The sequence below is a fragment of the Nycticebus coucang genome, chromosome 4 (assembly GCF_027406575.1).
Source record: "Nycticebus coucang isolate mNycCou1 chromosome 4, mNycCou1.pri, whole genome shotgun sequence".
In the NCBI taxonomy this organism is placed as follows: domain Eukaryota; kingdom Metazoa; phylum Chordata; class Mammalia; order Primates; family Lorisidae; genus Nycticebus; species Nycticebus coucang.
In genome coordinates this window covers 132,971,683-132,986,411 of record NC_069783.1, presented here as the reverse complement: position 1 = coordinate 132,986,411, position 14,729 = coordinate 132,971,683, and the positions used below count along the sequence as shown (strand labels likewise).

General features: G+C 55.1%; 1 protein-coding gene across 1 annotated transcript; it reads left to right on the top strand.

Annotated features, from left to right (window-relative positions):
• The first annotated feature begins 12,130 nt into the window (after positions 1 to 12,130).
• TMEM191C (transmembrane protein 191C) lies at positions 12,131 to 14,471 on the top strand. The gene is made up of 10 exons (XM_053587434.1): positions 12,131 to 12,300; positions 12,444 to 12,567; positions 12,651 to 12,701; positions 12,821 to 12,898; positions 13,202 to 13,258; positions 13,381 to 13,440; positions 13,586 to 13,650; positions 13,732 to 13,804; positions 13,996 to 14,036; positions 14,128 to 14,471. Exons 1-10 carry the CDS (start codon positions 12,146 to 12,148, stop codon positions 14,330 to 14,332), a joined length of 909 nt encoding a protein of 302 aa, XP_053443409.1. The 5' UTR covers positions 12,131 to 12,145; the 3' UTR covers positions 14,333 to 14,471.
• Positions 14,472 to 14,729: the final 258 nt, after the last annotated feature.

Below are 14,729 nucleotides of genomic sequence, written 5' to 3'. Positions count from 1 at the left end.
ATAGAATTGTAGGTTGGATATCCTTTTCCCATTGAATTTTGAAGGTGTTGTTCCCTTGACTTCTGCCTTCCACTGTGATAAGTCAAATTCCTTTTTATGTCCCCTGGTTTCCTCCCTGGAAGCTTTTAGGTTCCTCTCCTTACTTTCCAGAGCTTGTCCATTGAGTGGGAGAGCACTTGATGGGTAGATTTCATTCCAGAAACTCATTCCCTTCAGTAAACTCTGTGTTTCTTTTTTTTTTTTATTAATTAATATTAATTTTTTTTTTTCAGCTTTTGGCCAGGGCTAGGTTTGAACCCACCACCTCTGGCATATGGGGTCAGCGCCCTACCCCTTTGAGCCACAGGCGCCGCCCTCTGTGTTTTTTTTTTTTTTTTGAGACAGAGCCTCAAGTTGTTGCCCTGGGTAGAGTGCCATGGCATCACAGCTCACAGCAACCTCCAACTCCTGGGCTCAAGCAATTCTCCTGCCTCCACCTCCCAAGTAGCTGGGACTACATGCGCCTGCCACAATGCCCAACTATTTTTTGGTTACAGCCGTCATTCATTGTTGTTTGGTGGTCCTGGGCTGAATTCGAACCTGCCAGCTCAGGTGTATGTGGCTGGCACCTTAGCCACTTGAGCCACAGGCGCTGAGCCAGTAAACTCTTAATGCTTAAAGAGTTTTAAGCATTAAGTTATTATTTTTAATATTCAAGAGCCCCTTTTGTTGTTTTCCACAGATGTACTTTTTCTATTTTTAAGGAAATACTTTTCAACATTTTCTTCTGTTCCTTGCATTATATCTACAGTAGTTTCCTTTTATTTTTGAGATAGAGTCTCACTTTGTTGTCCTCGGTAGCGTGCTGTGGTGTCACAGATCACAACAACCTCAAACTCCTGGGCTCAAGCGACTCTCTTGCCTCAGCCTCCCAAGTAGCTGGAGCTAGGCACCCACCACAAGGCCCAGCTGTTTTAATTAATTAATTAATTTGTTTATTTTAAGACAGTCTCACTATGTCACCTTGTGTAGAGTGCTGTGGTGCTTGGGCTTAAGCAATTCTCTTGTCTCAGCCTCCCAAGTAGCTGGGACTACAGGCACCCACCACAACACCAGGGGCTATTTTTTTTTTTTTTTTATCACAGTTGTCATTGTTTAGGGGCCCTGGCTGGGTTCGAACCTGCCAGCCTTGGTGTATGTGGCCGGTGCCCTACTGACTGAGCTACGGTGCCGCCTCAGGCTGGTCTTGAATCCATAAGCTCCGGCAATCTATCTGCCTCAGCCTCCTAAATGCTAGAGTTTACAGGTGTGAGCCACCTACACCCCTTCATCCTAGATGGCAGGAGGCACTGAGGCTCCCCTTCCTGTGTATTGAGAAGCCATGTTTGCCAATATATTTTGCTTTCAATTCCAAGAGGAGCTCTGGGAAAACCTGTAGATAAGACCAAATGCCAAACGTTGGACATTGGATGCCATTCAGAATACAATCTTCTTGTACTGTAGTACAGCTTGCTTGTACTTGCCATCCTTGAAGTACACAGCGCCCCACTCTTTGACTATGGTGCTCTGTTCCAGCTTCTCTGAACTCACCTCCCAATCCCTTTTGGATTTCTCTTTTCAGTTTGCTTTTATCTCTTTCTATAATTTTTTTTTTTTTTTTTTGGCTGGGGCTAGGTTTGAACCCGCCACCTCCGGCATATGGGACCGGCGCCCTACTCCTTGAGCCACAGGGGCCGCCCTCTTTCTATAATTTTAAAGGCTTTTCTTTTTTTATTTTTTTCAACGAGACAGAGTCTCACTTTATTACCCTCGGTAGAGTGCTGTGGCGTCACAGCTCACAGCAACCTCCAGCTCTTGGGCTTAGGTGATTCTCTTGCCTCAGCCTCCCAAGTAGCTGGGACTATAGGCGCCTGCCACAACGCCCGGCTATTTTTTTGTTGCATTTGACCGGGACCAGGTTCGAACCCACCACCCTTAGTATACGGGGCTGGCACCCTACCCACTGAGCCACAGGCACCGCCCTTAAAGGCTTTTCTTAAATGGGTGGTGGTGGCAATTTGTTCAGAAAGCTGAGTGGCACCGAAAATGTGTGGTATTCATCACATGGTCCTTGCAGGGCGGGACGGGAGGCCAAGCAGGCCTCTGGGAGAGAGGGACTGAGGCAAGGACCTTGTTAAGCCCAACCAGTGCTTTTAGACTAGCATCTTTTATTGCTTGCAGTTGACATTGTTGTTTAGCAGGCCTGGGCCAGTTTCGAACCCTCCAGCCTTGGTGTATCTGGCTGGCGCCCTACCCACTGAGCTACAGGTGCCGCCCCAGACTAGCGCCTTTTATTGGTTGCAATTGTCCTTGTTGAGCAGGCCCGGGCCGGGTTCGAACCCTCCAGCCTTGGTGTATGTGGCCTGTGCCCTATCCACTGAGCTACAGGGGCTGCCCGAGACTAGCGCCTTTCAGTACTGGGGTAGTTTTCTTTCTTGTTTTTTTTTTTTTTTTAGTTCACAGCAACGTCAAACTTGGACTCAACCCATCCTTTTGCCTCAGGCTCCTCAGTAGCTGGGGCTACAGGTGCCTGCCATAACGCCTGGCTACTTTTTGGTTGCAGTTGTCATTGCTGCTTAGCAGACCGGGGCCGGTTTCGAACCTGCCACTCTAGGTGTATATGGCCGGCGCCCTTGCTGACTGAGCTACGGGCGCTGCCCTAATGTCTTTTTTTTTTTCCCCCAAGAAACTGGTTTTGCTCTGTCACCTAGGTTGGAGTATGTTGGTGCAATCATAGCTTGTTCAAAACATGTCTCTTTGCAGCGGGCGTGGTACACGTAGGGCACCCCTGTAGTCCCAGCTGCTCAGGACGCTTGAGGCCAGCCGTGGAAACTACAGTGCCTGTGAATAGCTAGTGCACTCCATCTGGGGCGACAGATCAAGACCCCATTGCTAAGAGAAAACAGGGCATTTTTTTCAAAAGCTGTTTGAAGTGGATTGCGGTAAGGGACTTCTGGGGGGGGGTGGCACTAAAGATGTGCAGGTGCGGTGACAAGTGGGCATGGCCTGTCCTGAGGGCTCATACCTGTAATTCTAGCACTCTGGGAGGCCGGGTGGATGGACTGGTTGAGCTCAGGAGTTTGAGACCAGCCTGAACAAGAGCAAGACCTCATCTCTAAAAGTAGCCAGGTGTGGTGGTGGGCGTCTGTAGCCCCAGATACTCGGGAGGCTAAGGCAAGAGAATTGCTTGAGCCCAAGAGTTTGAGGTCACCGTGAGCTGTAACACCATGGCAGTCTACTCAGGGGGACAGAGTAAGACTGTTTCAAAAAGAAAAACGTGCAGGCCATGCTTGTAATGGGCCTCTTAGCTGACTGAGAGCAGGGATCAAGATCTGGACAGCGAGAATGCAAAGTTGTTTCCATCTTGGTGTGTGAGGAAGCGTCCCTGGTGCTATATATTCCAAGGAAGCTTTCTCGCAGGACCTGCCAAAAGGTCATTCACCAAGTGGCACTGCAGGCGTGGAAGGAAGCCTGTGACTCTTTCTGCAAATGACCAGACCCAGTGGTCCAAGGCCCCAGGTGCTATGTGCTGCAAAACATTACCGCTGAGTGTGGGGCTGAGTGTAGGTGGTGTCCTGTGCCTGCATGGTCCCCTGTCTAGAATCTGAATAAGAGCATATGGCCATGGGAACCCTCAGGCCTTGGCCCCCAGCCGGCGCAGGCCACACACACACACACCTTTCGACAGCTCCAGGCTGCGAGGAGGGAGCCAACTGGGACGTGGCAGGAAGTGGCCAGGCACCAGGAAGCTTCCAGGCCCAGCTCTGAATGGGGACATTACCAACTGGTGGGGACACGGCTGGGGAAGGTGGTCTCCACAGGCTCCCAAGACACCAGACAGCTGGCCCCGGGTGTGGATGGCTAAGGTCCCTTGAGGCTAGGCTTCCACTGTACTTCACCAACCAAAACTGAGAGGTGGGGAGGGAAGCCCCTCCAGGCACCTCCCTCAGCACTGAGCAGCCCCTTAGTGGGTGTGAGCCACAGTGCTCCTCACACCCTTGCCCAGACCCCTCCCCAGCCTGCGTGGCCAGCCTAGGAAGGGACTCTGCAGCTGGCTGCCAGGTGGTGTCTCCTAATGTTGCTGACCAGTGCACTTAAGAAAATGCCAGTCCATGGGCGGCACCTGTGGCTCAGTCGGTAAGGCGCCGGCCCCATATACCGAGGGTGGCGGGTTCAAACCCGGCCCCGGCCAAACTGCAACAAAAAAATAGCCGGGCGTTGTGGCGGGTGCCTGTGGTCCCAGCTACTCGGGAGGCTGAGGCAAGAGAATCGCTTAAGCCCAGGAGTTGGAGGTTGCTGTGAGCTGTGTGAGGCCACGGCACTCTACCGAGGGCCATAAAGTGAGACTCTGTCTCTACAAAAAAAAAAAAAAAAAAGAAAATGCCAGTCCTTCACAATTTGGGGATAAACCTACTTCATGTTCAGCTGCTCTTTCTGGCCACCAGTCATAGCCAGCTGCCCCCTGCAGGTGTCCCCCAGGCCCAGCGTTGAGGCCACAGCATTGCCTGCTGCTGTTAGCTGGGCAGCCAGGACATCTGGAAGGAGCACATTGGAGTGTCTTGTGTTCCGAGTCCCAGCATTGTTGAGGGAGGGAAACAGGCCACAAGCTGTGGTCCTGACTTCCTGGACCCTGGAATGCTGTGGGACAGGCGGCAGATGACAATAGTGGTAACAAGCAATGACAGGTACCATTGAGCCTCCATAGCCGGGCTGTGGTCCCTTTGAGTAGCCTCAGCCCTTCCTCCTGCACAATGGTTGGTGCCGGGGCTGGGAAAGGGACTCTGGAGGAGGGACAGCCAGTGCGAGTCTGCATGGCTACTGGGCAAAGCAGAGCAGACTGATGATACTTCTGGTCTCACAGCTCTGGAGGCCAGACGTCTGAGATCAAGTTGGCATATATCTGTTGAGACCTCTCCCCTGGGCTGGCCGATGGCCACCTCCTCCCTGTGTCCTCGCGGGGTCATCCCTACCTGCCTGTCTGTGTTCTCACCTCCTTTGGTAAGGACACCTTACTGGGTCAGGGCACACCCTTGTGGCCTTGTTTTGACTTGATTACCCTTATAATGACCCTACATCCAAACATGGTCACATTCTGAGGTGTGGGGTCAGGGCTTCCACTCAGGAATGTGGGGTACAGAGCCCATAGCAGGGTGCACAGAGCGACGTGCCGTGTGCAGCGGACAGAGCCTGCAGGTCTGATGAAGCTTCTCTGGAGCTGGCCCTGCAGGCTCAGCCTCAGGCAGGCGGGCAGTCAGCCCAGTCTGCCCTTGAGGTCACAGGCCTTGCCCTTTGGGGCACGGACACCTATGGGGCACTGGCAGTTAAGGTGGCGCTGTCCACAGGGTGCCACTCGGGTGGCCAAGCTCCCTCAGGTCTGTCCCTGGCCCCCACGCCTTCACCTCACACTGCTTCTCATCTCACAGCCACATTGAGTTGTTGCTTTGGCCACAGGCCACAGCAAAGGTGTTGGGGGGTGTTGAGGGGCTACTAGGATTCTTCAGAGGCCATGGCATGGGTGATGGGAGTAGTTGCTTCTCTCCCGACACCCCAAGAGCCAGGTGGGTGGGTCCCTAGACCCCAACATTGGGATTCCAGTAGCAGCCTTCCTGGGCCTGGGCCCATGGGCCTCAGGAAGCCAGACCACACCTCCACATGTCCCCATGTAGCTTGGCTGCGGTCAGTTTTGCTGGCCCCAGCATTCACAGGGCCTGAGGGAGATAGCCCTGACCAGTTCCTGTTCCCTGGGAGATGAGAGCACTATTGGGGTGCTGCCTTTAGGCTGAGGGAGGGGCTGCCTGGCCTGCTGAGGAGCAACCCACCCCACAGGAGGAAAGCCCGTGGCCCCTCAGGCACGCGAGTGTTGGGCATAGGTGACCCAGGTGTCCCTGCATGGAGGGCATGGGAGGCAGAGGGCTGGGGTGTGGTGTTCTGGTGGGTGGGGAGGTTGGCTGTGGGGCCACAGCTGCCAGTGCTTTGAATCCCAACCTCTGCTGACTGTGGCCTACGCCCTTGGCCAGGATGTCCCATCTCTGCAGTGGAGACAGGTTGTCCCTCCATTGGTCTCATCCGGCCATGTATGATCCTGGTGGACTCTGTCCAAATGGGGTTGGCAGGAAAGGCGGCAGGAACGTGTGCGGCAGGCAGGCCGTGCTGAGCATGTGGGCGCAGGGGCAGGGCTGTGGGGACTGAGTTGCAGTCAGGAGTCAGGGACAGGATGACAGTGGAGGCTTCCCCAGACGTGGGTGGGTTGAGGCTGGAAGGAAGCAAAGGAGGGGCTGGATAGTGGGAGGGGCTGGCGTAAAGGCCGGTGGCAGAGGGTGGGTCTGCTTGGGGACTGTAGGAGAAGGGTAAGTGGCTACTGGGCTACTGAGGGGGTTCTGGAACAATCCGGCCCAGAGCCCTGGCATCGGAGGTGCCAAGAGGAGGTCAAAGCTGGGACGTGCATTTTTATTTAAACTTTCTCAGCAAGCACTTGCGTATCACTGTGACCAGCAGTGGTCTGAGTGCTTTGCAGACAGCAAAGGTGACCATTGCACTCACAGGTGGGCCAGTAGTTTGTGACCGAGAGCCCTTAGGACTATGGGACAGGTCGGAGGAAGGGCGTGTGATGGGGTCGGGGGAGGCAAGGACAAATCGAAATTTCTACACCAAGGGCTGCAGGAGAAGGAAGGGGGTCCGTGGAGGGTGCTAGGAGGAACAGCCAGTGGAGGGGACAGTGTCAGGAGAGCCAGCGTGGTCTGCCTAGACACTCTTATGGGGCTGGAGTCACTGCAGAGCTGGCTGGTGGCTGGGTGGGCAAAGAGTGTGTCTGCTGGCTGGTGCAGGCTCCCAGCCTGCCTGGCCTCTTCCTGTGTTTCCCAAAGGGTTATGAGGTGCATTTTAAGAGAGCAGAAGTGACTGCAGGGGTGGCGAGGCCCAGGTTCACAGGCCCAAAAGGTCATTCTTGCCTTACCCTGTTGGTCAGAGCAAGACACAAGGGTGAGCCCAGGTTCATGGGCTGGGGAAAAAGGCCGCACCGCCTGGTGACAGGAACTGCAGACACCGTTGGTCATTGTCAGTCTGCTGTAAGGAACCAAAAGTAACTTCAGTCCTGCTTACGTTTCTCAATATTAGTGGGGGAGACCCAGTGTCTGCTTAGGTCAGGTCTCCTAAACCCTCCCTTGCACCTGCAGAGCTGTTAGCTATAGACCTCCTTGTCCTGGTGTGCAGCCTTGATGACCTTCTGACCCTCCAGCCCTCTCCCCTTCTCTCCCACAGCTGTCATCTTCAATCCCCCAGACGCACGCCTGTGTGTCTAGTTTATATAAATGCCATCAGGGATACATATAAATTTCTTTGTGTTTTTCACGGGGGCATATTTTCAGGTCTCTTTGTATGGATTTTAGTAGATCCCGGCTCATTTTCAGTCTCTACAGGATTCCTTTGTTTCCATGTATCACATTTCACTGTTCAATTCCTCTGGACCTTGGTGGGGTATGCTGGGTGTTCCTACCTAGTGCTTTGTTCTATAAATCTGTTTCTTTGTGAACACCCAAGAAACCTCCTTGGGGTGTGTACTCTGCAGTGGAGTGCGGGTCAGGGACCGCGACCATACCTAGTCACCATTTGCACCCACTCGTTCCCATGGCCATGGATGGTCAGCACTGTGCCAGAACCCCTGAACCCAATCATTGCTTGTATTTGATGTCACCCAGTGTCTTACTTTTGGCTGATCTGGTATATGTTAAACGCATCTAAGAGAGTGGCCCAGGGTGTCCCTATCTGGCTGGGTACTAGAGGTCAACTCTGGGGATTGCCCCACCAGGCCCTTTTCCCCTCCCTCCATATGGTGTTTGGTCTTTTTTCATAGTGGCCCCAGGATTTCCCACACGTTATAATTTTTTTTTTTCTTTGTTAAGCCTGTGGCTCAGTCGATAAGGCGCCGGCCCCATATACTGAGGGTGGTGGGTTCAAACCCGGCCCCGGCCAAACTGCAACCAAAAAATAGCCGGGCGTTCTGGCGGGCGCCTGTAGTCCCTGCTACTCGGGAGGCTGAGGCAAGAGAATCGCTTAAGCCCAGGAGTTGAAGGTTGCTGTGAGCTGTGTGAGGCCACGGCACTCTACCGAGGGCCATAAAGTGAGACTCTGTCTCTACAAAAAAAAAAAAAAAAAGAAAGAAAGAAATAGGGTCCTGCTATATTGCCCATGCTGGTCTTGAACTCCTGGGCTCAAATGACGCCCCTACCTGAGCCTGCTGAGTAGGTGGGCCTCACAGAAGCAGCCAGTCATTGAGCTCTTCCAAATCTGTCTTGCCCCACACCTTAGTCTTGGGTCCTTTCCCATTTCTGTTGGCTGCCTCAGGAACAAGACACACAAAATAGAGCAGATGGACTTGCTCTTTACGTTTCTCTTGGTGACAAAGTGGCTGCAGCAGTTCAGGCATCACAGACAACACCAGTAGGCAACAGGTAGACTGTCCCTCTTAGTCCCTCTCAGGCTTTGTAGAGAGACAAACCTCCCACAAGTACCCAGACAACTTCTCCCATGGGTCACAGGTAGACTCCTACAAAAGGAAAGCAAGACAGCCATGGCAGGTGTAGCCCAGTGCTGTTACTCCCGGCACTAGGACAGGATGGGCCCGGCTCCCCAGGAGAAGACACTTGCAAAGAGAGAGGGAGCAGCTTTAAGAGATCATAGGCCACCAACTGTGTGTATACATGTTGCAAGCTTTCCTCTCTGTTGACCTTGCAGCCCTCCAGTATTACCTTAGACGTGAGCTAGAGGGGCACTCTTGCCTCTAAAAATCTTTTTTTTTTTTTTTTGAGACAGTTTCACTCCGTCGCCCTCTGTAGACTGCCGTGGCATCACAGCTCACAGCAGCCTCCAGCTCATGGACTTAAGTGATTCTCTTGCTTCAGCCTCCCAGTAGCTGGGACTATAGGCGCTGGCCACAACACCCAGCTATTTTTTGTTGCAGTTTGGCCGGGGCCGGGTTTGAACCCACCACCCTTGGTATATGAGACTGGCACCCTACTCACTGAGCCACAGGCACCGCCCACCTCTAAAAATCTTAAAGGGTACTTATCAGATGTGAGAGTTCTTTCCTATCCATTTTTCCTAAGAGCCTTCTAAAATTATCAATAGAGGCCAGGTGTTAGCCGGGCGTGGTGGCTCGGGCCTGTAATCCCAGCATTTGGCAGGCTGAGGCAATTTGGAATTGTGTGAGCTCATGAGTTCGAGACCAGCCTGAGCCAGAGTGAGAACCTGTCTCTAAAAAAATAGCTGGGTGTTGTGGCGGGCGCCTGTAGTCCCAGCTACTTGAGAGGCTGAGGCAACAGAATCGTTTGAGCACAAGAGTTTGAGGTTGCTGTGAGCTGTGACGCCATGGCACTCTACCAAGGGCCACAAAGTGACAGTGAGACTCTGTCTCAAAAAGAACAAAAAGAAAAACAAACAAAAAACCCAATAGAGGCCAGATGTGGTGGCTAACGCCTGTAATCCTATCACTCTGGGACACTGATGCAGGTGGATTGCCTAAGCTAACAGGTTCCAGACCAGCCTGAGCAGGAGCAAGACTCTGTCTCTAAAAATAGCCAGGTGTTGTGGCAGGTGCCTGTAGTCCCTGATAGTAGGGAGGCTGAGGCGGGAGAATCACTTGAGCCCAAGAGTTTGAGGTTGAGCTATAATGCCATGGCACTGTACCCCAGAGTAAGACTGTGTCTCAAGAAAATAAAGGGTGGTGCCTGTGGCTCAGTGAGTAGGGTGCCTGCCCCATATACCAAGGGTGGCGGGTTCAAACCCAACCCCGGCTGAACTGCAACCAAAAAATAGCCGGGCGTTGTGGGGGGCACTTGTAGTCCCAGCTGCTCAGGAGGCTGAGGCAGGAGAATCACGAAAGAGCTGGAGGTTGCTGTGAGTCCTGTGACATCATGGCACTCTACCAAGGGTGGTAAAGTTAGACTCTGTCTCTAAAAAAAAAAAAGAAAAGAAATAAAATTGTCTTGGCGCTGGTAGCTCAAATGGCTAAGGCACCAGCCACATACACCAGAGCTAATGGGTTTGAATCCCGGGCCTGCCAAACAACAATGACAACTGCAACCAAGAAATAGCCAGGTGTTGTGGTGGGCACCTCTAGTCCCAGCTACTTGGGAGGCTGAGGCAAGAGGATCACTTAAGCCCAGGAATTGAAGGTTGCTGTGAGCTGTGATGTCACAGCACTCTATCCAGGGCGAGAGCTTGAGGCTCTGTCTCAAAAAAAAAAAAAATAAATAAATAATATCAATAGATATTAAAATTGATCATCTTTTCTGCATCCATTGAAGAGCGTCATCGAAATGGTGGTGTTCCCCCTTTGTCCATGTGGTGAACAACATTGATTTCCTTTATTTTTTTTCTGAGACAAGAGTCTCAAGCTGTTGCCCTGGGTATAGCTGACAGCAATCTCCAACTCTGACTGAAGTGATCCTCTTGCCTCAGTTTTTCTATTTTTTTTTTTTTTGAGACAGAGCCTTAAACTGTCACCCTGGATAGAGTGCTGTGCCATCACAGCTCACAGCAACCTCCAACTCCTGGGCTCAAGTGATTCTCTTGCCTCTGCCTCCCAAGTATCTGGGACTACAGGCGCTTGCCACAATGCCTGGTTATTTTTTGGTTGCAACCATCATTGTTTTTTTTTTTTTTTTTTGTAGAGACAGGGTCTAACTTTATGGCCTTCAGTAGAGTGCCGTGGCCTCACACAGCTCACAGCAACCTCCAACTCCTGGGCTTAAGCGATTCTCTTGCCTCAGCCTCCAGAGTAGCTGGGACTATAGGCGCCCGCCACAACGCCCGGCTAGCAACCATCATTGTTGTTTGGCGGGCCCGGGCTGAATTCAAACCCACCAGCTCAGGTGTATGTGGCTGGTGCCTTAGCCGCTTGAGCCACAGGCACCGAGCCCAGTTTTTCTATTTTTAGTAGAGATGGGGTCTCACTTTTTTGCTCAGGCTGGCCTCAAACTCCTGAGCTCAAGCAATCCACTCGCTTGGGCCTCCCAGAATGCTGGGATTATAGGCGTGAGCCACCAAGCCCGGCCGATAACATTGATTTTCTGGGGTGGCGCCTGTGGCTCAGTGGGTAGGGCGCCGGCCCCATATACCGAGGGTGGCGGGTTCAAAACCCGGCCCCGGCTGAACTGCAACCGAAAAAAAAAAAAAAATAGCCGGGCGTTGTGGCGGGCGCCTGTAGTCCCAGCTACTCGGGAGGCTGAGGCAAGAGAATCGCTGAAGCCCACGAGTTGGAGGTTGCTGTGAGCTATGTGATGCCACAGCACTCTGCCCAGGGCTATAAAGTGAGACTCTGTCTCTACAAAAAAACAACAACATTGATTTTCTGATCTTGAATAATCCCTGAAATAAACCCACTTGCTTAACATATATGTATTTTTTTTGGTACCCCATTTTGGATTTGGTTAGCTAATAATTTACTTTGGAGTTTTGTACCCAAGTTTATAATTGAAATTGGCCAAATAAAGGCAGATTTTAAAAGGGCTAATTTATCTGCAGTCTCACTAAACAATGAGATGGCTTGTCTTTCTTATTTACTTTACAGATCTTGCACATTTATCTTATCTCAGTTGCCTTAGTATAAATGCTAAATCATACTGTATTTTTCACTAGACATCATTATGAAATAATGTTCATAACATTCAAACACTTCATTTTGCTATTTACAATTTCGTAAATTTTGTGGTTATTATAACTAGTTCAATGAACCATTTAATGCATAGTGGATTTAAAACCTTTTTTTCCCCTGGGATAAATTCCTAGGAGTGGGATAATTGGGTCAAGAAACATGAACGTTTATTTGTGGATCCTGGGATTTATTTCCACTCTTTTCCACAAGAGAGACTGATGAGCTTGCAAGTGCCATCTGAAGTCTGGGGAAACTAAACTTGTCTAAATTTGCCCGCAGTAGATGTTGATATTTTATTATTTTTTCATTGATTCTACTAAGGCTCTTTAACAGTTTTCGTAACTGGGGAACTAAGTGTGGTTTTGCCTCGTCCACCTCCGGCCCGGCAGGGGCCTTGGCTCCCCCGCCGCCCATTGTGACGCCGGCAGCGGGCTGAGTCCCCGAGGAGGGCGACCTCGGGGCAGAGCCCCAGGGGCCATGGCCGAGACGCAGGAGCTGCTGCTGCAGCTGCAGAAGGACAACCGCGACGGTCGCCTGCGGAAGCAGGAGCTGGAGGAGCTGGTGCGCGGGCTCGAGGCGGAGAGCGAGAGCCTCACCGGGCGCCTGCAGGACCTGCGCGAGCGCGAGCGCAGGTGGGCGGCGGCGCGGGGGCTTCGCACAGTGCCCGGCCCACCCGCCCCACCCGCCCCAACCCTGAGGTGGTCGGTCCCGGGAACAGCTGGACGCTGGGCGCGTACTGCCTCGCCGCAGCTCCGGCCTCGACCTCCCCCTGCAGCCTGCAGCGGAGGCGGAGCCAGGCAGTGCGGACGCTCGGAGGGGAGGCGTGTGAAGCGGCGCGGGAGCGCGCGGACCGGGCGCGCGGACAGCTCGAGGCGGCGGAGCGGCACAGGCGGGATCTGGTGGGGCGGGGCCCCGGGGGCGGGGCCCGGGTGGGGCGGGGCCGGCGGAGAGGCCCGGACCGCCCCCTCGACCCTGTCCGCAGGAGCAGCACAACCGGCAGCTGCAGGAGCAGTGGGAGGAGCTGTCGAGTCTGGTAGGTGCAGGGGGTGGGATGGTCTCTTCTCCTTTGGGAAGTCCCGTTCTGGCCCCTCAGGACACACCTCACCCCCTATAAGGTTCCCTAAGCCCCGCCCTCACAAGCCCCGCCCCTAGCTCTTCTACTACGGAGGGGAACAGCCGAGGGAGAAGCTCGCAGAGCAGCAACTCGGGACCCAACTGTTGGAGATACAGGTGCTTGGGCGGGACCCTGAGGGCCAGGGGGCGGAGCAACGGCGTGGGTGGGGCCACTACACAGGGGAGGGGCGGGGCCCTGCGGGCCGGGGGCGGAGCAACGGCGCGGGTGGGGCCACATACATAGAGGAGGGGCGGGGCCCTGCAGGCCGGGGCGGAGCAACGGCGTGGGTGGGGCCATATACACAGGGGCGGGGCCCTTGGGGCGGGGCCTCGGCTCTCTGTGGCCTCCGCTCTGCGGGACCTCCGCGCCGCAGGGTAGTGGCTGCCGGGTTCCTGACACTACTTGCCAAACTATCAAAGAAACAACTAGAGCTAGAGGAGGCCAAGTACGCAACCCAAACCGAAAGCTTGCGGCAGGTGCGGGCTGAACCGGGGCATTTTGGAGACGGTCGCTTTGGCTGTGGGTGGGGCCTGGGCAGGTACGAGCAGGTGGGGAGGGGTGTGTCCCCCGCGTTTCATCTAGGTTCCCTACACCCCAGGGCAAGCAGCGGACAGAGGAGGCCTGGACCAGCTTCCAGGAGCAGAACGGAGTCCTGCAGGTGCGGCCCCCTCCTAGCTGAGAGCCGCTCCCCTCCGAATCCACCGAGGTCTCTACCTCTCCTCCAACCCCCGCAGCGGCCGGACTCCCCTTGTCCCCCACCCAGGAGGCCTCCAACCCCGAGTCCTCACTCCCACCCGCTCCAGGAGCTGCAGGGGAAAGTGATGGAGGCGGCAGCTGCCCTGGACGCCTCGCGAGGCAGCCTGGAACCGTAAGGGAGTTAGGGCTGCTGGGTGCGCTGGGGCGACTGTGGGGCCGGGGCAGATCGTTCACTTCCACGCTCGTCCTGCAGGTCTGACTCTCGGCCTCGCTGGGTGCAGGACTGCGCGGACTCCCTCATGGAGGAGGTGGCCAGAGCGGACTGTGTGAGCGTGGGCCCAGGTGGGGCGGCCTGGGGCGGGGTGGGACTCGCCCCTGCGGGAACCCGGCCCTCACAAGGGGCAGACCTAACGCAGGACACTGCCCCGGGACTCCCGCCCCCATCCCCAGGAGAGACCCAGCTAGTGCCGCCCCACTGCGCCGGGGCGCAGCTGGACGCGGCTCCCTCTGCCTGCAGGAGAAGCGGCTGTTCGGTGGTGCGGGCACTGGGGCCCTCAGGTTAGCCGGGCGGTGGGTGGGGGCGCCGGGCTGCGGTCCTCCTCCCGGGGCCCTCCCCAGAGGCTCCATCTGTGCGTCCGTTGGCCCGCAGGCTGTGGGCGCTGGGCGCGCTGCAGACTCTGCTGTTGCTCCCGCTGGTCTTCCTGGGGCTGGTGCTCCTTTACATGACGCTGAAGCACCACGACGCCGTCCGCGGGGGACTTGGGTACCTGGGCTCGGACGCGGCCCTCCGCCGTCTGCGCTACACGCTGTCCCCACTGCTAGAGCTGCGCGCGCACGGGTTGTTGCCCGCTTGAGCACATCACGCCGGCTACGGCCGTTTGCACCTCGGTCTCCGTGTGATTTCTGGGCGCCTGGGGGAAACGGAGGGGAGACCGCTGGGTGGGGTCGTGTGTCCCTCGGGCTCGGCGACTGCCTTGTGGCACTGGGCTCGGAGGGAGCCAGGCCTTCCGGGGGAGGGGAGACCCAGGACCAGGCCTCCGGCGAGTTCTTCCCAGCTGGGTCAGGGTCTAGTGGCTGCACCTGCTACCCGCCCCGCCGCTAGGGGGTCTGAGAGGGGCCGGGCGGGGCGTCCGCCTGGGGTTCCCGCTGGAGGTCGGTGACTCCTTAGCCCCGCGTCCTCGCCTCCCCTTGGTTTGGTTTCCCTGCCCACGTAGCCGGCAGCGTTGCTCCCTGCGGTCCGCCTCGCTTTCT